Consider the following 25,668-nt stretch of genomic DNA (forward strand, 5'->3'; position numbering starts at 1 on the left):
GTAAATTTTGGCTCCTTCTCAGGCTCAGGTTGGCCACCCCTGGTTTAATTTATCAATTTGTTCCAAAACCTCCTTTAATGACACCTCAGTCTGGGACAGTTCCTCAGATTTGTCACCTAAAAAGATTGGCTCAGGTATGGGAATCTCCCTCACATCCTCTGTAGTGAAGACCGATGCAAAGAATTAATTTAGTTTCTCCACAATGGCTTTATCTTCCTGGAGATGCTCCTTTAGCATCTCTGTTGTCCAGTGGGCACACTGATTGTTTAGCAGGCTTCCTACTTCTGATATACTTAAAAAAATATTTGCTGTTACTTTTTGAGTCTTTGGCTAGTTGCTCTTCAAATTCTTTTTTGGCCTGTCTAGTTATACTTTTACACTTGACTTGCAAGAGTTCATGCTCCTTTCTAAAAAAAACAAGGAGTACTTGTGGCACCTTAGAGACTAACAAATTTATTTTGAACATAAGCTTTCGTGGGCTAGCCTACGAATAAATTTGTTAGTCTCTAAGGTGCCACAAGTTCTCCTCATTCTTTTTGCTGATACAGACTAACACAGCTACCGTGCTGAAATATGCTCCTTTCTATTTTCCTCAATAGGATTTAACTTCTAATTTTTAAAGGATGCCTTTTTGCCTCTAACCACTTCTTTTATTTAATTGTTTAGCCACGGTGGCACTTTTTTTTGGTCTTCTTACTATGTTTTTTTTAAATTTGGGGTATACATTTAATTTGAGTCTGCATTATGGTGTTTTTAAAAGGTTTCCATGCAGCTTGCAGGCATTTCACTTTTGGTCTGTACCTTTTAATTTCTGTTTAACTATTCCTCATTTTTGCATAGTTCCCCTTTCTAAAATTGAATGCTACTATGGTGGGCTTCTTTGGTGTGTTCCCCCCCACAAGGATGTTAAATTATATTATGGTCGCTATTACCAAGTGGTTCAGCTATATTCACCTCTTGGAGCAGATCCTGTGCGCCACTAAGGACTAAATCAAGAATTGCCTGTCGTCTTGTGGGTTTCAGGCCTAGCTGCTCCAAGAAACAGTCATTTATGGTGTCAAGAAATTTTATCTCTGCATCCTGTCCTGAGGTGCCATGTACCCAGTCAATTTGGGGATAGAGAAATCCCCCATTATTATTGAGGGTTTTTTTTAATAGCCTCTCTAATCTCCCTGAGTATTTCACATTCACCATCAGCATCCTGATCAGATGGTTTGTAGTATATCCCTACTGATATCTTTTTATAATTCAAGCATGGAATTTCTATCCGTAGAGATTCTGTGGTACAGTTTGGTTCATTTAGATTTTTACTGCATTTGACTCTGCATTACGTGCTTTCCTTCACGTATAGTGCCACTTCCCACCTGCACATCCTATTCTGTCATTCCTATATATTTTGTACCCTGGTTTTACTATGTCCCACTAACGATCATCACTCCACCAAGTTTCTGTGATACCTATTACATCAATATACTCATTTAATACCAGGCACTCAAGTTCACCCATTTTAGTATTTAGTCTTCTAGCATTTATATATAAGCACTTATAAAACTTGACACCTTTTTAGCTGTCTGCCATTATGTGATGTAATTGGATGGGACTCTTTTTCATTTGGCTGTTTCTCATTAGATCCTACCTGTACTTAATCATCTTCCATCCTCTTCTCCTTACTAGGATATAGAGAATCCTCCATTAATAGATCTTGCCCTGAGGGATGTTTCTGTCTGAACTGCATGCTCCTCCGCACCTGTCAGCTTTCCCCCAGCCTAGGGTTATCACATTTCAGGTTTCCAAAGAAAGGACACTGCTGTGGGAGGGGGGAATATTTGTGAGGGCGGATGGTACAGTTCTGGAGGGGGTACCTGCAGCAGGGATACTCACTGAAAGTGGAGGGCACTGTTGCTCCCTGTCACAGTTGCAGGGTGGTTGGTACAAGCCCAGGATGCAGCTACAGCCATCAGTCAGCGCCTCCCTCCAGGACCCCCTCCCTCGGGCTGGGAGCTGGGTCCTAGGTGGGTGGGATCCCACAGCTGTGGCTTTCAGGGGAGGGACCAGTTGGGAAGTGGACCAGTCAGGGTTCTTTCTGAACTGCAGCTCGTGTGCTCTGCAAAAGCCCCGGACATTTCCTGTTATTTGAAAAATCTGCCCGGACAAAGAAAGGAGGCTCAAAAAAGAGGCAGTGTCTGGGAAAATCCGGTTGTATGGTAACCCCAGCCCTTAGTTTAAAAACTCCTCTATGGACTTTTTAATTTTACATGCCAGTAATCTGGTCACAACAAATATAAATGGAGAGGGGTTGGGTGGGGGAAGGAGAGCTCATAAATTTGGGGCACAGCGGTGATACTAACAGTTCTTCTGGGAAAATGATGAATTTGGTTTTTAAAAATGGGACAAAGATATGAGTTCTATACCTTAAGGCAACTACAGCAGAAGCACAATTGCCTGCTGACTTAAGGCACAAGAGTGGGATCCCAAGAAGCTGGGAATGTCTGAGTGCAGTTGAAGAAGGAAATCAAATATAGCCAGGGCTTTGAGTTTAAGCTGTTGCTGTTTTTAATCTATCGCTTCCTAGGTAACTAATATGGGGGGGGAGGAGGAGGAGGAGTATAGCATGAAAATGGTTATGAGCAAATTATGAACAGAAACACTGATGTGAATAAATATACCTTTTTAAAAAAAAAAAGTTTGAGGCAGTGAGACTTAGAAGCTGCTACTGAGTGACAAACAGAGAACAGCTTTTTAAATTCTAAACACTGTATAGATATATAGCCCTGTAAATACTCAGTTGCCTTCTGCTTTAAGACAATAACATGATAGTTGACAAAGTCTACATATAGAGAGACCTAAAGGGAAATTCTAATCTACCAGGTAACCTGGGCTCTATAATTTATTAGTAACTGGATAAAACTGCTACTGGATAAAAATTGAGCAGGAGATAACTTCTGATATAGATGTGGAGAACAGTGTTTGGTTTAGAAATCTCTCAAGGACTCTATAGCCAGGAAATTTTCCATTTTCACTTATGATGATGTCAAAGATTGGACCTAAAAGGAGAGACATTTAGAGATCTGACTCAGTCACTCCCAGTGATAGCTGAATGGGTAAATGAGTGTTTACTTTGTGTTCTGTTTTTCACTTTTGTTCTTCAATTCATGGCAGATACTATGCAAACCAGTCATTTTCTCTCTCATTTTATAATGCAAATTTTTCTCCACAACTACTGGGTGAAAAAGAACAGAATGTGTGAAACTGGGTTCTGCTGATGCAAGGAATTTGAAATACCTCATGCAGGATGTTTGTCTTGCACAGCAGCCAATAAAAGTGAACCTTTGGTATCATCTCTTCTGTGAGTTTTGTTTAACAAGGCACCAGGACAGGAGATTTAAGCTATCTGATTCTGCATGTGAAGTGTTGAGAGTCATTGTGTAAAATCTGGTCACCAGATCCATAATCCTCTTCCTTATACCCCAGGGATCGGCAACCTTTGGCACGCGGCCCACCAGGGAAAGCGTTGGCAGGCCGGGACAGTTTGTTTACCTGTCGCATCTGCAGGTTTGGCCGATCGCAGCTCCAACTCTTCCCGCAGCCCCGGAACGGCGAACCACAACCACTGGGAGCTGCAATCGGCCGAACCTGCAGACACTGCAGGTAAACAAACTGTCCCAGCCCGCCAGCAGGTTTCCCTGGCAGGCCACTTGCCAAAGGTTGCCGATCCCTGTTCTACCCAGTCATTTTTCCTTATTCATTTAACAGAGAAGACCAATCTGATAAGAATAATGGCAACAAACGCTCTCAAGTAAAATATGATAAAAATGTATTTAGATTTGGGTTTTACTGCATAGTTTAAAGATGTTTACATTTCCATTGCTCATTCTGTTAATTAGCAGAGGACTTAACTGTTTTAAATTTGTAGATTAAATGTCTTAAATATTTATTTCATTGCAGTTTTGTTACACTTCCTCTTGCTGTAGGAGTTAATAGTTCATATAGCAATAGATACGTAACAGAACATGTAAATATATTATATTAAAGGAGGCACTGTAACAGTATATATTCTTGTCCACTTTCAGCCAAGCACATTACAAATACATAGAATTGGGTTCTTGCTGATTGTAGGTATGGAGACTTGGTTTTTTCTGCAGTCTTTATTCATGTATATTAAGAATTCTTCATAGTGTCTTGGGCTAACTTAAATGTTCAGGAGGCTGTCAAGGAAGCAACCACATCAGGGCTGTGCTATAGTATGGGAGCAGCTTCTTGAGACTTGGGGAGATGGACATGCAAAGGTGGAGAAACTAGGCATACATGATTAGTTTCTAAAGGTCGATTTGTCTTATTAGTGACGTGTGTGTGTATCTATTTTTCTAAAATTACAATAAAGCCGTTTTTGGATTATCATATTTAGTTGAATGTTATTGGCACCTCTGCTCTCTTGGCACTAGAGTCCTGCAAATGTGCAGACCATGTTTGCGGATTATGGATCGGATGCAGATACAAATTTTGTATCCGCATAGGGCTCTACTTGGTACCTCTGTTGTCTTCCTTTCAACACAAGTTAAATTATATTCATGCTTGACAAGTGTATCAGTCTTTGTTTTTCAGTACTCTGGTCTCTTTTTTGTAGGCTGCTACCCGTCAGGACATGACATACTGGCTTCAAGAACTTCAACAGAAGAGATGGGAATATTGTAACAACCTTGATGTAGCAAAGAGGGACAGCAGAACTTCACCTACACCCAGTGACTTTTCCAAAGGTCTTGTTGCCAAAGACAATATAGGTAGGTTGAAAACTTGAGTTACACATATGGAGCATGTAGTATTTCTGTTTAGTAAGAGTTTACCACTATGATTTTGTTCATGGTAAATTTTCTACAATTTCCCTCCTTTTTTTCCTTCTTTAAAGCAGATTGCAAATGTTCTTGTAAAGTTTGCAGAATCACATTCTCTAAAATCAATATATTTATATTCATTTCTTGTGTTTATAAATGTGCCTCTTAGACGTAAATGTAAGTTCATATGGCTGTCCTAACCTATTTCAGTCATGGAACATAATGATGCTTGGAAGAATAGATTTTGTAAATGGAAACAAAATGGAGTACTGTTAAGTTTGGGTCATACAGTGTGAAAGACCTCAATTTAAAGGGTGTTAATTCATCCTTTTATTGTCAGAATATCTTAAAATGTGGCATGTTTAGTTTCTTGGCATTTAAGGTCCACTTCCTCAGTGGGAAGGGAGAAAAATCTTTTCAGACGGAAAGAGTCTAGTTGATTTTTTACTTTGGTCAACTACAGAAAGCATAAAAAATTATCCTGTTCTACATTCTGAACAGTTATTACAAATGTAGCAGACCAAATAAAGCTCATGTCTTTACTGCTAAGGGCAGTGCATTGATGTAAACGTAATTGCTATGGTAGGGGAGAATAAGCAAAACAAGACTGCTGAAGACATGTGGTGAGAGAATATTTTGAGTTTAACATAGTTTGTTAGACACTCGTGTTTTATTTTTATTTGTCTTGTAACCATTTCTTACTTTTATGCCTCGTTACTTGTACTCACTATCTCTTTGTAGTTAATGAACTTGTTTTATTGTTTTATCTAATCCAGTATGTTAAAATTGAAGTGTTTGGGAAACTCCAGTTATGGTGGCATTTTTGTGCATATTATTTCTATTAAAGAAATAATGGATTTGTATTGACCAGAAGAGGGGGTTGGGCAGTGCAGGACATACATGTCTGGGGAAAATCTAAGACTGGGGGTGTCTTGGGGTCACCCTGCAGTATAACTAAGGCTGGTGAGAGCCAGAACCTAACCCAAGTGTGGCTGGCAGCCTGCAGTTACACACAAACACTCAGGGTGTGACTTGCATGCTGTGGAAGACAGTTTGTGAGCAGCCCAGGAGGGAACTACTTCAGCAAAGCATTGTAAGGCACTCAAAGTTGCAGGGCCAGGGTGGCACACCTACTCATTAGTCTAGATTGTACCCTGGAATGTCACAGCATGTGCTTAAGTGGTTTGCCAAATCATGGACTTAGTCTCTTGTTTGTTCCCAATTTGAAAAAGACTGATAGACATGCCTGGTATCAAAAGTCTTGTCCTTCCAAAGCATATACTTTACTAAAAGAGAACCTGATTTCAGGTCTAATCAAATGCCTAATATATGGTGCCCTAATGAGAGTGAGTGGGTATAAACTAATTTACAAAGTACGATGTCTTGCTGAATAATGCAGTTTCAAGACAGGCCACTTTCATTTTGTGATAATAATTCACTTTCTACTGTGTTACTATGAAACACGACTTACATGCAGGTAATATATTGAATATTCGGTACTAATTCTGATAGTTGTCCTTATGAAAGTATGGAGAGGTGGAAGCAGCTCTAATTAGTAACCAACTTTTCATTAGAAGTTTGATGTTTTCTCCTAACCTTTAAGACAGTGAAAGACAACTTTTCCCTTCAAATTTTGCATGTGTGGTTTGACAGAAAGAGAATATCTTTAGTCAAGCTTAATATAAACTTTCAGAGATATAAGAGGTCTAGAAAGTGCAGCAATGCATTTTTCAAACTTTTCTGTTTTTGCTGATGTAGGACAGACACTTCGATTCGGTTTGCTCTTTGATTATTGCAGAAAACTGATGCCTTCCATCATATCCAGAAATGGAGACGTAGATCTTGAAGTAATTCTGTTGTATTCCACATGGGACATGAAACAAAGCTCCCTTGGGCTAATGCAGACTTTTAAGGTCAGGTATATTTTTCCAGTATTTGGCAAAACTCAAAACTGTTTAAAATTCATTGACTTAGACTGGTTCATTCCATAGTAACAGAGGAAATTTAAGTAGAGTTTCCTCCCCCGACTCCCCAAAGTTCAGATTCCCCTGTTGGCCCGCTGCAGCACTACCCTCTAACCCAGTTCCCTGCCTACATTTGAGAGAGTAGTTATAGTTTGACTGTTCTCTACCACAGAGGATTTGCAAATATGAGACTAGTTATTTTTACTAGGTCTCCCTTCCTTACTACTTGTTTAAACTTCTAAAAATTATACATGCCACTTAATAAAGTTTGCGGATGATAAAAAGCTGGGAGGTATTGCCAATTTAGAGAAGGACAGGGATATCCTACAGGAGGATCTGGATGACCTTGTAAACTGGAGTAATAGTAATAGGATGAAATTTAATAGTGAGAAGTGTAAGGTCATGCATTTAGGGATTAATAACAAGAATTTTAGTTATAAGCTAGGGACGCATCAGTTAGAAGTAACAGAGGAGGAAAAGGACCTTGGAGTATTAGTTGATCATAGGATGACTAGGAGCCGCCAATGTGATATGGCTGTGAAAAAAGCTAATGCGGTCTTGGGATGCATCAGGAGAGGTATTTCCAGTAGGGATAAGGAGGTTTTAGTACTGTTATACAAGGCACTGATGAGACCTCACCTGGAATACTGTGTGCAGTTCTGGTCTCCCATGTTTAAGAAGGATGAATTCAAACTGGAACAGGTACAGAGAAGGGCTACTAGGATGATCCGAGGAATGGAAAGGAGACTCAAGGAGCTTGGCTTGTTTAGCCTAACTAAAAGAAGGTTGAGGGGAGATATGATTGCGCTCTATAAATATGTCAGAGGGATAAATACCGGAGAGGGAGAGGAATTATTTAAGCTCAGTACCAGTGTGGACACAAGAACAAATGGATATAAACTGGCCACCAGGAAATTTTAGACTAGAAATTAGACGAAGGTTTCTAACCATCAGAGGAGTGAAGTTTTGGAATAGCCTTCCAAGGGAAGCAGTGTGGGCAAAAGATCTATCTGGCTTTAAGATTAAACTCGATAAGTATATGGAGGAGATGGTGTGATGGCATAACATGGTTTTGGTAATTAAATATTCATGGTAAATAGGCCCAATGGCCTGTGATGGGATATTAGATGGGGTGGGATCTGAGTTACCCAGGAAAGAATTTTCTGTAGTGTCTGGCTGATGAATCTTGCCCATATGCTCAGGGTTTAGCTGATCGCCATATATGGGGTCGGGAAGGAATTTTCCTCCAGGGCAGATTGGAAGAGGCCCTGGAGGTTTTTCACCTTTCTCTGTAGCATGGGGCACGGGTCACTTGCTGGAGGATTCTCTGCTCCTTGTAGTCTTTAAACTACAATTTGAGGACTTCAATAGCACAGATATAGGTATGAGGTTTTTTGCAGGAGTGGTGTGTGAAATTCTGTGGCCTGCGTTGTGCAGGAGGTCAGACTAGATGATCATAATGGTCCCTTCTGACCTAAATATCTATGAATCTACAGTGATTTATATCTGTAGATTAAGTGCTTTACAAAGGGAGGGGATTTTTCCCCTCTGATCAGAGGTTGTAAATTACCTCTATAACTTGTAAAAACCTCCTAGTGTGCTAGTGATTACATACTTTGTAGCAGAATATACAAGCTGCATTACAAAAGTGAGTCTTTGAAAGCAGGTTCAGTTACTAATCATCTGAATGATGAAGTAGTGCTGCTTCAGATCAAGAAACAAATTATTCATTGCAATATCTTTTTTTTATTTAGGTTATATGAGAGAAGTAATTTTTCGTTTCTTTCAGTTACTCAGATTTCTTCTAATTTAAACCATTTTAGAGTGAAAAGTAAAGGTTGTCCTACCATTCTGTCTGATGTAGACTTGACAAGGAGGCGTTCTTGTTACTAGTTTCTTTTAATATTCATGTTTATGAAAAAGTGGGCTATGAAAAGCAAATATAGTAATACTGCTTTTGTATGTCTTGTAATGGAGCCATTGTACATTCATGGATGTCAAGTAAATAATTTGTACTTTCCAGTGCCTTGAACTTTCAGTTTCTTGGAATTTATTATAGCTTCAGTTTGCCAAAAAACTAAGAACCAAATGAACAATCTGATATTACTGCATTCATCTACATTTAGTTTTTAATTAATATTAGTATACTGCATTTTTATAACAAGTCCCATATATTTTGACATAACTTGCAACAACTGCTTTCAATGTCAGTAAGCTTTTCACAATTCTGTTTACAACAGTGCACCATGCCTAATGCTTCATCAATTAAGTATCCATTGAGAAATTATTGATATATCTAGCATTAAAACATAAAGGAAAACAACTGAATGGAGATATTGTATATTCAAAATTGCACACCCATATTAAGTAGTTAGAAGCCAGTTATCCTAGTCTGAGAAAGACAGGATTAGAAGAGAAATAGTTTCATATAAGAGCATTCTTCTTCACCTTGCCCTGGAGTCTACAAAAGGTGCTCTGGAGTCTATGAAATTATTGAGTAATGGATAATTTCCTCTGATTATATATCTAGCAAAACTGTTGAACAGTGGTAGATGTCTCCTGTTTCAGATTCCCTTCCAGCTAATAAGCAGCACTGATGTTTAGTTCATATAATGGCGAGACACAAAGTTATCCTGATATTTTAAAGGAGCATGTTTGGACGCAGTTTCTTTAAATTATTGGTATCTTCAAATATAGTTCTAGCATCCCAATAGTGATGCTATAATTATGGCTGAGGAGGCATTTTCAATAAGCTCCTATTTTCAAGTTCTATAATAATATTTTTGGGGAAATTACTATGTTGAAATTTCTCTTGCTGCTTCTCTACCCAAGAAAGTGGGTGAGCTATATGGAAAACTTGAATAAAAATCCTTTCAGTAAGTGTGTAATTATTAAAGCACATGAGAACAATTTATCTATGGCTTCAGGTTCTATGGCCAGCAAAATAGGAATAATTATCAACTTCAGGGATATTGTGAGGCTTAATTAGTTAATATTTGCAAAGACCTTCGTGGTGAGCTGATAAAAAGTGCTGTATAAATGCAAGAAGGTGGTAATTAGGGTTCTGTAATTTTTACAACTATTGTAGAACACTAGAAAAGAGATGAGATGGAGGGACTGATGTGTGTTCATAGCGGGCCTACTTATGCCACCTCCCCCGTGGGACCACTTGCAGCATAAGGTACTATTCAAAGTAATGTAACAGAATGAGGTCCAGACTTTGTATCAACAATTTGTAACCAGGCCAGAGGAGAGCAAGGATATCACTCTCTTTCCACTGCTTCCTGAGAGAGGGACAAAGCTACCTTTTTCCCCCAACCACAAAATCCTAGTTAGATGTTTGTTTATATTCATCAATGTCTATCACTTCATTTGCATATCAGCGTGGTGTTTATTTCCTGTTATATATTCAATGGATTGAGCTGTCATCACAGAATTTATTACTACCTGGAATTGAATTCCACCATTCCTCAATGCTGCCTTAGTAACATGGCATCCTCCTGTTTTGAAATTTGGTTTTAAAAAATTTCAAGTGGGATAAGAGGCTTTTCATCTGTTTCCATCTTATTTTTTTGCAACCAAATTTGTTTTGTATGACAAAAGCCATAAGTAAACTGGAGCTCAACCAGAGCACACCTTTCTTTTGACATCTTCCACTGTTTATAATATTGAATCCATTTTTATTTTGACTTTGATATCAAGTACTTGATTATTAAGGGAAGATGGTAAAGTGGTATTGAAATCACAAATGACCTATTGCAGTTACCATTGTTTCCAGTAATATTGTGTTATGCATTAATTCCTGCAAAATACTTCAAACCTGATGAAATAACTCAAATATTCTGTTTCACCACAAGACTGAGGGATGTAGCCTCGTTTTAAATTGGATTGTTTGCTTCAAACTAATAGTGGTGAGGATGTCTACTTTTCTCATTAACTTCTGATCTCCGTTATTAGTGCTTTTTCTAGTGATCTCCTTAACAGAACAAAAGTTTTAAAGCTACATTTTGTTTTTTACTGGGTCAGATTGTTTGTTTCACAAACCTGGACTGACATTTTTGATTAGCTGTGTAGGTATATGTGGAAACCTTCTCAAAGAAAAGAAACTCATTAAGCTTAACTTTTTTTTCTTTTTTAAAAAAAAAACTAACAAAAAAGGCATTAACTTTTTTTAAATAAAACACCACTTTAAAAAAGAGGGAAGATTATGATTAGAGCCTAGATAGTTACACAGTAACTTGTTTTTCTTATAGTCAAACAATTGTATGCATTTTGTGCTAGTGATGAGCTGTATATATTTAATAGCTGTATACATTTAATGGCTCCATGTCCAGTTGGCAGCTGGTGTCAAGTGGAGTGCCCCAGGGGTCGGTCCTGGGGCCGGTTTTGTTCAATATCTTCATAAATGATCTGGAGGATGGTGTGGATTGCACTCTCAGCAAATTTGCGGATGATACTAAACTGGGAGGAGTGGTAGATACGCTGGAGGGCAGGGATAGGATACAGAGGGACCTAGACAAATTGGAGGATTGGGCCAAAAGAAATCTGATGAGGTTCAATAAGGATAAGTGCAGGGTCCTGCACTTAGGAGGGAAGAACCCAATGCACAGCTACAGACTAGGGACCGAATGGCTAGGCAGCAGTTCTGCGGAAAAGGACCTAGGGGTGACAGTGGACGAGAAGCTGGATATGAGTCAGCAGTGTGCCCTTGTTGCCAAGAAGGCCAATGGCATTTTGGGATGTATAAGTAAGGGCATAGCGAGCAGATTGAGGGACGTGATCGTCCCCCTCTATTCGACATTGGTGAGGCCTCATCTGGAGTACTGTGTCCGGTTTTGGGCCCCACACTACAAGAAGGATGTGGATAAATTGGAAAGAGTCCAGCGAAGGGCAACAAAAATGATTAGGGGTCTGGAACACATGACTTATGAGGAGAGGCTGAGGGAACTGGGATTGTTTAGTCTGCAGAAGAGAAGAATGAGGGGGGATTTGATAGCTGCTTTCAACTACCTGAGAGGTGGTTCCAGAGAGGATGGTTCTAGACTATTCTCAGTGGTGGAAGAAGAGAGGACAGGACAAGGAGTAATGGTCTCAAGTTGCAGTGGGGGAGGTTTAGGTTGGATATTAGGAAAAACTTTTTCACTAGGAGGGTGGTGAAACACTGGAATGCGTTGCCTAGGGAGGTGGTGGAATCTCCTTCCTTAGAAGTTTTTAAGGTCAGGCTTGACAAAGCCCTGGCTGGGATGATTTAATTGGGGATGGGTCCTGCTTTTGAGCAGGGAGTTGGACTAGATGACCTCCTGAGGTCCCTTCCAACCCTGATATTCTATGATTCTATGAATTGCTTCAACAAAGGAATGTACATAACTGTAATGTGGTTTTAAAATTATTTGCATACATCTTCAACATAGTATAGTGTGGCATATTGTAATTACTACTGCATCTGTCCAAAAACTTCTAGATGTTGAGTAAGGTGACTCACTGTTCAGGTGCAAGATTTGCTTTCCTCCCTAATCAACTTGTATGTGGATGTTTTAGAGTCAAATAGGTACTTGTTAAAAGTGCTAGACTGACATGGGATCCATACCTTTCTGTGATGGCTCTCAGGTTACCCACAAGAGTGGTCAAGTTATCACCTTTACTGCCTCCAATGTGAGGGTGTCCTGCTTGTGCTTAACTGGGTGTCCACTCCAACACCACCAGCCTGTTAACCACTCAAGCACTTTCCTCTGGGCAATGCTAGTCCTTGTCTTGCATATTAGCAATAGTTGCACCCAGGTCCGGCTCTAGGCACCAGCAAAACAAGCAGGTGCTTGGGGCGGCATGTTTCTAGGGACGCCACTAGAAATGTGGTCCAGCTCGCCTCCGCCTGTTCCCCTGAGCGTGCCGCCGCCACTCCACTTCTCCCCCCTCCCTCTCAGGCTTGCCGTGCGTGAAACAGCTATTTCGCGCAGCAAGCCTGGGAGGGAGGGAGGAGAAGCCGAGCGGCGGTGCACTTGGAGGTGGCGGTAGTGGTGGAGCGGAGCCAGGTTTAGCTGGCTGAGATTCCTTTTTCATGACACCAACTCGCTGTCAGTTTACTTCCTAGGCACCTGATGTCGGGGTGTCTTTTTGCTCCTCAAATATACCTCAGCGGAGGTGAGCTGGGGCGGGGAGTGGTTCCCCCCCCCCCAGTTATTTCTTGCGCTCCCCCCTCACCTCCGCTCCACCCGCTCCCCTGAACGCACTGCCTCTCCCTCGCCTGAGAGGGAGGGGGGAGAAGCGGAGCGGCCACGGGTTCAGGGGAGCAGGCGGAGCGGAGGTGAGCTGGGTTGCGGGATGGGGGAGCTGCAGGAAGCAATGGGGGAGGGGAAATGCGGCATGCCTGGGGGAGGAGGCGGGGCGGGGCCGGGGATTTGGGGAAGGGGGTGGGAAGGGGTGGAGTTGGGGTGAGGGGGCACAAAAAAAAAGCATGGATGGCCAAAAATTTTTTTGCTTGGGGTGGCAAAAATCCTAGATCCGGCCCTGGTTGCACCCCAGGCCCTAAGTCCTTTTGAAGCATTCCCCTGTAGTGTCCAATCCCTTATCCACTGAGCACCTACAGAAATACCAGGTCTGCCATCCCCAAAGGAACAGTGTACACACCATCTTGTGTGATTCAGCTCAGGCTCAGCGCCTTGCTTAATATCACAACACTTAGATATATTTATAGTGAAAAGAACAAAAATTTATTAAAGGTTCAAGTGATAGTGAGTAAGAATATTGGAAACAAAAGGTTAAATATAAAACAAAATCATAATGTGCTTTCTAGAGACTAACCTTAAGTAACAGCCTAACCTCCTGTCTAAAGAAGTTTCTCACCCCTGAAGTCCTTTGCAGCGTTTTCAGCCACGATTGGCTGAGATCCCATTTTCATTAATATAAATGCACTGTAAGTTTACTTCCTTAGGTGCAGGACAAGGGGATGTCCTCTTTGTCTTCTACTTATACTCGCTAAAGCTCATTGTCTCTGCTCAAAGACAGCATAACCAGTGGGACGTGTGTTTTCCTGTGTGCTCCTTCCCAGTTGACTTCATATCTCTCTGTTGACTTTGTATGTAAATGGATATCCTTTGTGTTAACTTACTTTGCTTAATTTACATCTGACAGAGAGAGGCGAATAAACATCTCTTGTTTTTTGTCAGACCTGTTTCTGATGGTGACTCATACCTTGATACAGAATCTAAGAACATATTTTCAGTATATATACAGTAACTCCTCGCTTAACGTTGTAGTTATGTTCCTGAAAAACGCTACTTTAAGCGAAACGATGTTAAGTGAATCCAATTTCCCCATAAGAATGAATGTAAATGGGGGGTACTAGGTTCCAGGGACATTTTTTTCACCATACAAAAGACTATATATGTACACACGCGCGCGCACACACACGTACATCTACACAGTATAAGTTTTAAACAAACAGTTTGATACTGTACACAGCAATGATGATTGTGAAGCTTGGTTGAGGTGGTGGAGTCAGAGAGTGGGATATTTCCCAGGGAATGCCTTACTGCTGAAAGATGAACTAGCACTCAGCTGACCCCTCAAGGGTTAATACGTTGTTAATGTAGCCTTACACTCTGCAAGGCAGCACGAATGGAGGGAGGAGACACAGCGTGGCAGAGAGAGACAGACACGCACACCCCATGTGTGTGAGAGACACACGCACACCCCATGTGTGTGAGAGAGACACACGTGCATTGCCCCTTTAAGCATGCTGACTCCATTCTAAGTACACTGCCTTTTTAAGTAGATCAGCAAGATGAGACAGCAGCTGCTACCAGCAAGCTCCCTCTGTCCTGAGCCCTGTTGTGTCCCCACACTTGCTGTGTGGAGATAGGGTACAGGGGGAGGGGGACACCCTGACATTAGCACCCCTTCCTCCCCCATCCTACACAGCAAGCAGGAGGCTCCTGGGAACAGCTCCAAGGCAGAGGGCGGGAGCAGCACAGGGCGGTGCGGGGAGGGACAGCTGAACTGCCTGGCAATTGATAGCCTGCTGGGCGGCTGCTGCACAGGAATCTTAGGGAAGCTGATGGGAGCTGCCGGCCCACCATGGTTCCAAGCCCCCACCACCTAGCTCCAGCAGGCTGCTCTTCCTGCAAGCAGTGGACAAAGCAGGAGGCTGCCAAACAAAATGTTATAAGGGAGCATTGTGCAACTTTAAATGAGCATGTTCTCTAATTGATCAGCAACGAAACCATGTTAACCAGGACGACTCCTTACATAGTATCTGTATATAAATTTCATAACAATACTGATGATCACTCTGAGCCTAGTTTTGATTTAAGACCTCACGTGACATTCTTTGGTGAAACAGAATGTACATACCAGAATCAGGACATTCCTGTAACCCCTTTGCCAGTTGGCATTAGGGGGCTTTTGGTGGTCTCACTCTGTCCACAGAAGTGATACAACAAGCGTAGTTACAAGTCTTTCTTTATGTTTTCTTTGAGCCTTGGCTCACAATAACAGGCCTACCTTCTGCCCCAGAGAGCAAATAGCTTAAAACAAGGTCCAGGTGTTGGTCATAGACATACAAGGAAGTAATGACTAGGAAAGATAAGGGTGACAGTATTACAAGGTTACATGCATCTTATTGGTTCCAGGAGCATTTGTGAGATTGGTATGTGTTTTTTAATGTTCCGTTGTACCAGTTTAGAAACAGATTGTGATCATGTACGTAAAATGTTGTAAAGCATACAAGGAGGGCGTAGAGTTCAGCTTCATTATTTCACGCAGCCTCATCCTCTGCATTTGAGTGATGCTAATGGTACATTATAATTTTTTTGCAATATTCGGAAATGTGGCTGCTGGTTGAGATAAAAATTCTTCACTTTTCTTCCTTTTAAACTTAGCAAAAATTTTAACTTCTGCTGCCCTACATACCGGTAGATCATACAAAGCACTCCTCCAAAACTGAATGTCACCACTTGGAAAGAACTTGGCCTTGTCTGCTGTAATCAGAAAAGCTGTTGTGGAGTCCAGCAGTCAGTAGGATGAACTGAGACTATGGCTACCAGTGCAGCCTTTCAGCGGCTACATGAGCCTTTGAAAGTCAATTCAGACAGTGTCTATTAAATAAATGCAGTATTGCAGAAGGCAGAAAACATAGGGTATATCTACTCTGCAATTAGACACCTGCAGCTGACCCATGCCAGCTGCCTCAGGCTAAGGGGCTCAGGCTAAGGGGCTGTTTAATTGAAGTGTTAGACTTTCAGGCTTGGTTTGGAGCCTGGGCTCTAGGACCCCTGTGAGGCTTAGGGTCCCAAAGCCCACGCTCTAGTTCGAATGTCTACACTGCCTTTAAACAGCTCTTAGCCTGAGCTCCACGAGCCCGAGTCAGCTGACAGAAGACAGTTGCGGTTTTTAAATTGCAGTGTAGACATACCCGTAGTTAGTTCTGGAAAACCATGCTGAAGTAGCAATTAAAATAAGAACTTTTTTTTTTTAAGAGACTGTCAGACTGCTGACATCATGGATCAGAGTCTTTCCAGAGAGAAGAAATTAAGCTGTCCTTTTCTGCATACAGTCTTACATTGTAATTAGTAGCAGATGTGTTTATCATCTGTTGCATGCTATATTTTCTGCCACCTGTCAGAAAACAATTGCAGAATCGATATAAACACACAGCATGGTGAAAACTAACTTTTTTACACAATGCATGTGTATAGTTAATAATTTTTCTTTGGAACTTTCATTCATGACTGTAAATGGACTAACTCCAGCAAAAAAACTATACTCCGTTTATCCACTCAGGTTAGCCATATGTAGTGCTGTAGGAGCTTGGTATCCTCTTTTGTTCATGACCCTAGTAATGTTCTCTACTGTACATTGACCTACAGTAGATGGACCTATGACCGTCTATTTTGTTGTGCATGAGACTGGAAGATGTGTTCCAAAATCCCAGTTTTGAGTATTGGATTTAAGAGGTGAATTACTATTTGCCAGGAACTATAAGATGCCATCCCAAGTGGCAGTAAGAGTTCGTTAATTATACTTTATTCTCTGAGTTATGCAACCTAGTTCTCCAAAATGTAATGGAGGGAAAATGTGAGAATCGTTTTGATGTTTTTTCTTTCTTCCACCCCACGTCTGGCACACAATTTATAGAGTTACTAAAGTTACTTGTAATCTGTTACCGTCTTCAAAACTGCAGTATGATCACAAGTATTCTATAAAAGACTTCAGTAGCAAGTTGTGCTTAAGACTGGTACACAATATAGAAGAACTATACAGTTAGTTTTGGAGCCATTTGGTTGTATTTTGCAGAAGGTTCTACAATGATTTCTGCCCCACATAAGCATTCTGTTCAGGTTCTCTTACAGCCCTCATTGCTAAGTGCCTGCAGATCGTCAAATGTAGATTTGTTCTTCTGTCGCAATGCATAACTGTATAAATTGTCTTGACTGGTAAAGCTTTGTGCAAGAAACTTTGTAGCAGTGTTGAGGTTTTCTGCTAAGAGTTGTGGTGGTATTTGTAGAAATGCCAAAAGCTTATGGAAGTCCATCTTGGGAACTGAAACTGAATGAAGGCAGAGATTTGTGGGAAGGTATCACACATATTAAAAAGAAAATACTGGAATATTACATGAAGTATTCGGAAACAAAAATCAATAATTGGAAAAACAATTCCATTCAGTGCAAGAGCTCTTGTATTTTCTGTTTGACTAGCCATAAATCTGAACTTTTGTTTATACACATGGAGCTTCAGAAAACTGCTTCAGATTGTCTTGCTGCTCAAGATACACTCTAAAGCAGAGGTGGGCAAACTGCGGCCCGCAGGCCACATCCGGCCCGGCCCTTGAGCTCCCAGTTTGGGAGGCTAGTCCCGGCCCCTTCCTTGTTGTCCCCTGCAGCCTCATCTTGCCGCGCTGCCAGCGCTCTGGCCCGCTGCTCCTCCCGGGCAGCGTGGGCGGCGTGGCTGGATCTGGCTGGGTGGCAGGGCTGCGAGCTCCTGCTGCTCTGAGCGGCATGGTAAAGGGATGGGGAGTGGGGGGTTGGATGGGGTGGAGGTTCTCGGGGGGGAGGAGGGTCGGTCAGGGGTCGGGGGGTCGGTCAGGGGTCGGGGAACTGGGGGGGTTGGATAGGTGTGGGAGTTCTGGGGGGCCTGTCAGGGGGCGGGGTGTGGATAGGGTTTGGGGCAGTCAGGGGACAGGGAGCAGGGGGGGTTGGATGAGTCAGGCGTTCTGAGGGTGGCAGTCAGGGGGTGGGAAGTGGGAGGGGCAGATAGGGGGCGGGGGCCAGACTGTTTGCAGAGGCACAGCCTTCCCTACCTGGCCTTCCATGCAGTTTTGCAACTGTGATGTAGCCCTCGGGCCAAAAAGTTTGCCCACCCCTGCTCTAAAGCATACGCTTTAACATAAAACTTAAGGGTAACAAAATAAGTCTGTGCTTTCTGTAACTCAGGAAAATGAGTGCAAGTAGAATTGATAACACTTCAGCTTCTGGTTACAACCATTAGGATTTACGCTTGTTTCTCTGTTTTTCCAGTGGTACAGGGGCAGCTTTTTAATATTTGTCTTAAAGATATTTCACGGTCGTTTACTCTAATTTACCCTGCTGGTTTACATGTAGTGCCTGCTTTGTAATGAACCTCTTTCCTAGTAATGAAAATCTTGAATGTGTTTCCAGTCTTGACCAACATAAACCTAGCTACCGAAGTGTTTCCAGCGGTATGGTTGTCTGTATCCCGTCACCCCATCTGCTTTCAAGCAGAGAGTCTTGATGATTTTCTGGGATTGCAGCTGTTAAGTTTTGTAACCACTTGAATTTACTCTTGAAAGTTAGGCACTGAGAGCACTGGCTAGTTGCAGGCACTGAGGCAGGTGCCTTATGCAGTTTTTGCCTGCGCACGCTACTCTTGAGCTGAAACATGCTTGCTCTATCAGCGCTCAGGAGCGGAGAGTCTTGTCAGTTGTGCCGAACCGTAAAGTGGTTTTGGATGAAAACTATAGCTGGAGAGGGAGTGCCCGTCATTTTTTGAAGAACTCGGCTAATGGGCTGAAATTTTCCATACTTTTCCATACTTTTTCTCTTCCAGAAAATGAATTTTATCAGAGTTAAGAAGAAGTGGCAAAATTTCACTGTTGTCAGTGTAAGAATATTTTGGCAACCTTTTTTTTTTTTTTTTAAAATGGGGCTAGAGCAAAAGTGGCTGATGATTGAAAGTTGAAACTTGGCTGGAAAATAGTCCTCACTGAGAAGTAGTGGATGGACTTTGGGATGAATGAGGTGTATGAAGGAATGGTTTTGCCTAAGCAAAATTGTATTTGAAAACTGTGTACTCAGCGTATACTCTAGCTTCTTTTCATGAACTCTACAACTTGCACTCTTAAATATATGCACATAGCTATAGGTGTGATTTTTCAGAAGGTTGCATCAGTAGTGCTTGTGCAACACTGAAGTCTGCACATACAGACATATGCACAAGCAAGCACCAACATCTGCATGCACAGGTGATTTTTTTTTTTTTTAAAGTACACACACACACATCAGTCTTGGTGGTTGAAAGGTGCACCCGGCAGCAGACTAGGCTAAGGCCCCTTTAACTAGAAGCTGGCCTTCATTCAGCGCTGATCCAATAGAATTTAGGACTCTGTAAGTCTAAGATTTGGCCCTGTGGGAACTTTTTGCAAGACCTTATCAGCACAAGATATAAAATGAGAGCAGCCATTCACTGTTGCCTATTCAGGATTTCATCCCAGATTTTCAGAGGTGTAAGGTACCAGCTACCTTTCTGACTTGTTAGTTCTTCAGTGTTCTACATCCTAACCAATATTTTTTAAATGTTTTATCTACTACTTTCCCTTTTAACCTTTCAGAATCTGAGAGATCTTCCTGTTTATCTTCTGTGTGACTTCAAAGCAGGATATTTGTAAGCCTGCTCATTGCTAACGTCAGCAAAGGCTGTATTTTATTTTTAAACTGCACTGGGGTGAAAATAACTGCTATGCAGAGGGTTAGCAAAAGGCCTCTGCTAAAAACCTCTAACTAATGCCTTGTGGTACCCATAGTACATTCTTCAGCGTACACATTTGCAATACATTGTTTTCAGCCACGTAGAACACTGTGTACCTCTGAGATTTTGTTAGCTGATGCACACAATATGAATGCAATGAGATCTTAGCATACTGAGGATAAGGACAAAGTCCTGTTATTTTGTTGTTGTTCAAATACATCTTTTAAGAACATGGCATTTGTGGGGGCCTTGTGCAATTTAAGGTGATAAAATCATCATAATAAACAAATGTTTTTCCTTTCTCAGATCTGAGTACCCTGAATCCAAATGTCTCAGCAGAGAAAGCTAGAAATGTCCTAGCTGTGGAGACTGCTCCCACGGAACTGGTAGGAGAACAAGCAGCTTGCCAGCCAGCACCAGTCCAACAAAGTGCCATCAATTTCTCCCTAAAACAATGGGGTACTGAGATCAAGTGAGTTCTTTTCTCCACGTAAGAATTGTACTTGTCCCTAGCAAATGGCCAATGATACTACAAGTTGCTCAGATACTGTAGTGATGGGGCCAGTATAAGATGGAGAGAGAGAATGTACAAATTAAGCAAGAAATTGGAAAAATTAGTGGCCTGTCCATTGCCACAATATCTCTTAAAGTAGACTGTCTATTTATTCATAATAGGATTACTAATTTAACAGGTAGAGTTGGGTATAGAGATACAGTAGTGTTAGTAAAACATCTGATGTAAAATGAACAATCTGTCAGATAGTGAGTAATAGCTTTATGGTCTGAGCACAAGACAAGGAGCCAGGATCTATTTCTCTGTGCCCTTGGGAAAGTTAAATACTTAACCATTCTGCATCCTATCCTTTTTCTGTAAAATGGGCGTAGTAATTGCTTACTTCAGTGGCGGTATGGTGATTCATTAGTTAATACTTAAAATAGTAGTTTGGAGATTAAAAACCCTATTTATATTCTTCGTTTATTTTTTCCATTTTTAAAAAAGATATGTACTGTAGATTAAATACAAGAAGCTCAGGCCAACACTGAGCAAGTTGTGACAACCACTTTCTTAAAGTAAGAAACTTTTTTTTTTTTAAGCATTTTAAAGAATGGAAGTAACTATTTTAAGACAAGTTTACTTGAGTTTGCTCTTCGACACTAATTGTTTTCAAAAACAGTCATACAGTGGCTGATATCTGGCTCTCCTACTACTGTAGGTTCTTTATGAACATTTCATATAATAAAAAGAAAAGGAGTATTTGTGTCACCTTAGAGACTAACCAATTTATTTGAGCATAAGCTTTCGAGAGCTACAGCTCAAATAAATTGGTTAGCCTCTAAGGTGCCACAAGTACTCCTTTTCTTTTTGCGAATACAGACTATAGACTATATACACAGCTGTTACTCTGAAACATTTCATATAATCTGTCTAGTGACCTTCTGCTACTGTTCGAAGGACAGCTGATCCTTTTCCTATGATGTTAGAGCAGTTCATGATGCAGTGGCTGCTGTCCTGTCAACTAGACCACATCCTTCTTGCGCTGACAATGAGAAGAAGCGATTATTTATTTATTTATTTATTACCAGTGCAGTTGAGTTAAATAAGGAAACCTTTAAATGAAATCTGTTAGGCACAGAAATCTGAAGTTGGAAGATGTGTTGTGAATGAGGCAGGAGGCTGCAGGAAGAGGAAGGATGGTCTCATGGTTAAGGCAATTGAGTGCTGTCCTGGAGAACTGGGTTCTATCACTGCCTGTGCTGGAGAGATCCTGTGTGAAGCTAAGCAAATTACTTAACCAGACTTTTCACAGGTGGTCACTGATTGTGTTCTTCATTTTCTGGGTGCCCAGCCTGAGACTGTAGTGTCTGATATACAGAAGTGCTGAGCACTTACATCTGCAGTCATTGGGAACTGTGCTTCAAACGTATAAAGTGTTCTATAATTCTTGAAAATCTAATCATAGCCATCTCAAGTTGGACGCCCAAAATAGTGATTACTCTTGACCTTAATATCTGCGTCTCAGTTCCCCACCTGTAAAATGAGGATTAAACCCCCTCGTCTCACAGGGTTTCATGAAGATAAATTAATTGTTTCTGAAGTATCCATACCGTAGAGATGAGCACCATGGAAAATCCCATGAGGAAATTAATAATTCTTTGTTCAGAGCAGGGTTTGAATAGCTTGCAGAAAATAAGGCCTAGGCCCATGCATTGAATAATGTGGATAAAAGAAAATATTGTATAGCACTGAGCACTGTCCATTCAGTGCACTGAATAAGGTGGCATCTTGGGAGGGGGAGGAGGGGAGTAGAATGTGATTATGTAATTAAAGAGTGTATCATAATGCATATGCATGAGGGATCCAAATGAAAGTTGCACAGGCAACCTTATTTAAACTTCCTAACTTTTAAGTGCTGGAATTTGCAATCTTAATGTTCTTTTAACATATTTTTTTTTATACGTAAGCTAGAACTCTGATTAGCTGTGAGGGATTTCTGCTTGTAGAGTGCTGATGGAATCCGATCCTTAAGGGGTAGTTAATGACATCTTCATAATCATAAACTTAAAATACAAATAAAAATCAGTTTTTAAACCTGATTAGAATTGAGTTTTACTGTACTATAATAGTTAATGATGGCTAAGCAGGCTATTGACGTGATAGGCAACCTAGAAATACCTAAGATGCAGAGCTAATATAGTTGAGGAATGGGAAGGATAGTATCAAAACTTTAAGCAATTTTATTTATTTGTATAGATCATATTGTGATTTTCAGCACCTTAGTATCTGTGTGCCTTATACAAAGACTGATTAATTCTTGCAACATACTATTAGTAGGGCCCTACCAAACTCACGGTCCATTTTGGTCAATTTCACTGTCATGGGATTATAAAAATCATAAATTTCATGGTTTCAGTTACTTAAATCTGAAATTTCACGGTGTTGTAATTGTAGGGGTCTTGACCCAAAAAGGATTTGGGGGGGGGGCTGTCGCAAAGTTATTGTAGGGGAAGTTGCGGTATTGCTACCCTTATTTCTGCGCTGCTGGCGGTGGTGCTGCGTTCACAGCTGAGCAGCTGGAGAGCAGTGGCTGCTGGCTGGGAGCTCAGCTCTGAAGGCGGCAGCGCAGAAGTAAGGGTGGCATGATATGGTATTGCCACCCTTACTTCTGTGCTGCTGCCTGCGGAGCTGGGCCCTCAGTCAGCAGCCACCACTGTCCAGCTGCCCAGCTCTGAAGGCAGCAGTGCAGAAGTAAGGGTGGCACGGTATGGTATTGCTACCCGTACTTCTGCACTGCTGCTGGTGGGGAACTGCCTTCAGAGCTGGGCACCTGGCCAACAGCTGCTGCTCTCCAGCCACCCAGCTCTGAAGGCAATGCAGAAGTAAGGATGGCAGTACCGTGACCACACTAAAATAATCTTGCGACCCTTCTGTAACTCCTTTTTGGGTCAGGACCCCCAATTTGAGAAATGCTGGTCTTCCCTGTGAAATCTGTATAGTATAGGGTACAAGCACACAAAAGACCAGATTTCATGGCAGGGAGACCAGATTTCATGGTCCGTGACGTGTTTTTCATGGCCAAGAATTTGGAATTATTGTTAACTCTATAGTACAGAAGGTGAACTGCGGCACGGAGATGAAGGGATTTATCCAAAGTTTTAGAAGAAGTCTGGCAGTGCTGGGAGCCCATACTTGCTGAGTCCCTTATGTCAGTATCTTAAACACAAGGCCATCCTTACTTTGTTAGCCATGCAGCACAATTTCATCACAGTAGTTCTTTGTGTAGAGCTTTAACATATGGTTAACATCTGCTTGACAGCAAGGGCTTGTTGTAATAGCTGCATATGCCTTAAGCAACAGTAAAGACATAACAAGAGGGAAGTGAAGAGAGTATGTTGCATATAAAGAATGTACTATATGTGCACATTAATGCACTTGCCTAAGATGGAAGTTGCTTTCATTTTAAATCAGCTTTCAACAATTAAAGCCACTAAAAACTAATTGGATCAGATAAATGTTCAGAGCTCAATAGTCCTTTCTTCTTATGCTGACAGTTCCTGCAGCCTCCTTTGTTTATGTAGAGTCCTGCTTGTTTAAAAGGATGTACTGTAATAACCCCTGAGTTACCTAATCATATGATGGGATTTCATAATATGGAATGAGCCAGTAGATCACTTTTGAACTTTCACATATTTTGTGCAATTATATATAATTAAAGTATTATTTAAAAGAATAAACTACCTTGGTTTGCTGTTGTAGCTCTGTAAACCTAAAGTCCTCTGGTACTACTGCTTTACATAAATTTCAGTAATGGTGTGGGGGGGAGGAAAGGGAAGGTATGCTGTATTTAATTATTTAAATACATATTATAAAGGAATTCAACCAGATACTCTTTACTCTTAATTTGTAGTCCAATAACACATACTTAATCCTCAATCCTCAAAGAGTCAGCAAAGTCCTTATGAGAAGTACATGTAGAAATTGAACACCAACTATCCTGATACTTACCCTCATGGGGAATATTTGAAAAACATTCTCAAGTACCTTTTGCTTACTATTGTTTCTCTTGCCTCATTACTCTTTCTAAATATAGTTATCTTAAAACTCTGGAAAGGGGAGGTTTAACAGCCTTTGAGACTGAAGTCCTCCAGCTACAGGACAAGACAGGCATGGGCAGTGGAAAGCTCACTTCTTGCGGAAAGAGAATAGCTCAGTCCTTTGCTTCTATACTGAGAATTCCTAGAGAGATGTCCGTGAGTTTTGTGATGTGGATTCTTGTTCACAGGAACTAGTCGGAGACTGCCACGTTCACTACACACAGACTTCGTAGATGTCTGTCTAAGGACTGGGGCTTCATCGGAGCCAGTAACTTAGAAATAACAGGCTCGCTGTCCCATGTGGATCGTGTAGTCCTACATACACAGAAAGAATAGCCACGAAAAGTTTACTGAATACATAATCAAATCCCAGCCAAGTTTGCAAATCAGATGCTCCTTGCTTTATGAAGGATTACATTGTGTTTTAAAAAACTGTATCAAAATGATCATTATCAGACTGCTTAATTGAACCAAATTATTTGGAATTGTGGCATTGTGATATGTTTAGTGTATTAGATCACTTAGCTCAGGTGACAGATTTCCTGTAAAGCTTTAGGGAACCATTGGGTCAAGCCAGCAAATAGTATCAATAGTGAGACACCTATATGGTCAAATATGCATTGTAAGTCAATTACTTTTCCTTAAACGGGAGGTGAACTGCTCTCAGGGAAGGGTGAAGATGGGGCCTCCATCCTTAAGGGATGGAGATTAAACATACTTGTATTTGAAAAGTTAACTGATCCTTAAATGTAGCGGTGCTACATTTAGAAAGAGACTTGAGATGCAATGTTCAGATCCAGATCTGAAGTGCACAAATATATTGATATGCAGTGTTGGTTTAGGCCTTTGTGATTTCAGTGCTCCTACAGCATAAAATCTTTTACTCATATGAAAAATAGGTTACACTTTCTACAAAACTGTCAGATTGGACCCTAGAGATTGCCCTTGCAAGTCCCTTGCAAATAGTTGGCAGCATTCTGACTAGCATGGAGATTCTCTCCTCAACATCTGTGTAACTACAATAGATTCAGCTTTTGGATGACCCTAAGTGTTATGTTAATTCAGTTTGTGATACGATAATACACAGTGGCCTTTTGACCTGCATACTCCCTATTCTGTTTAACACTTAGCAGTTGTTTAACCTGAAATTTAAAATAAACAACTATTTTAGTTAAACAGATTAAAAACAAAAAAACAAAACCGCCACTCCCCAGAAAAAACCAAATGTTTCACTGCCAAAACACATGGAGCAGAGACAGGAGTGAAAGACCATAGGAGTCTCATGTATTTTGGTCATTTGCCTC

At 41.1% G+C, this 25,668-nt stretch overlaps 1 protein-coding gene across 1 annotated transcript in view; it reads left to right on the forward strand.

Annotated features, from left to right (window-relative positions):
- TBC1D2B (TBC1 domain family member 2B) overlaps window positions 1–25,668 on the forward strand; it is a 64,100-nt gene that overhangs the window by 12,224 nt on the left and 26,208 nt on the right. The window contains exons 2-3 of the mRNA XM_077829321.1: window positions 4,625–4,778; window positions 20,078–20,243. Coding sequence (XP_077685447.1) covers window positions 4,625–4,778; window positions 20,078–20,243 — 320 coding nt within the window. The remainder of the gene's footprint in view (window positions 1–4,624; window positions 4,779–20,077; window positions 20,244–25,668) is intronic.

The sequence above is a fragment of the Eretmochelys imbricata genome, chromosome 10, assembly GCF_965152235.1.
Source record: "Eretmochelys imbricata isolate rEreImb1 chromosome 10, rEreImb1.hap1, whole genome shotgun sequence".
Classification (NCBI taxonomy): domain Eukaryota; kingdom Metazoa; phylum Chordata; order Testudines; family Cheloniidae; genus Eretmochelys; species Eretmochelys imbricata.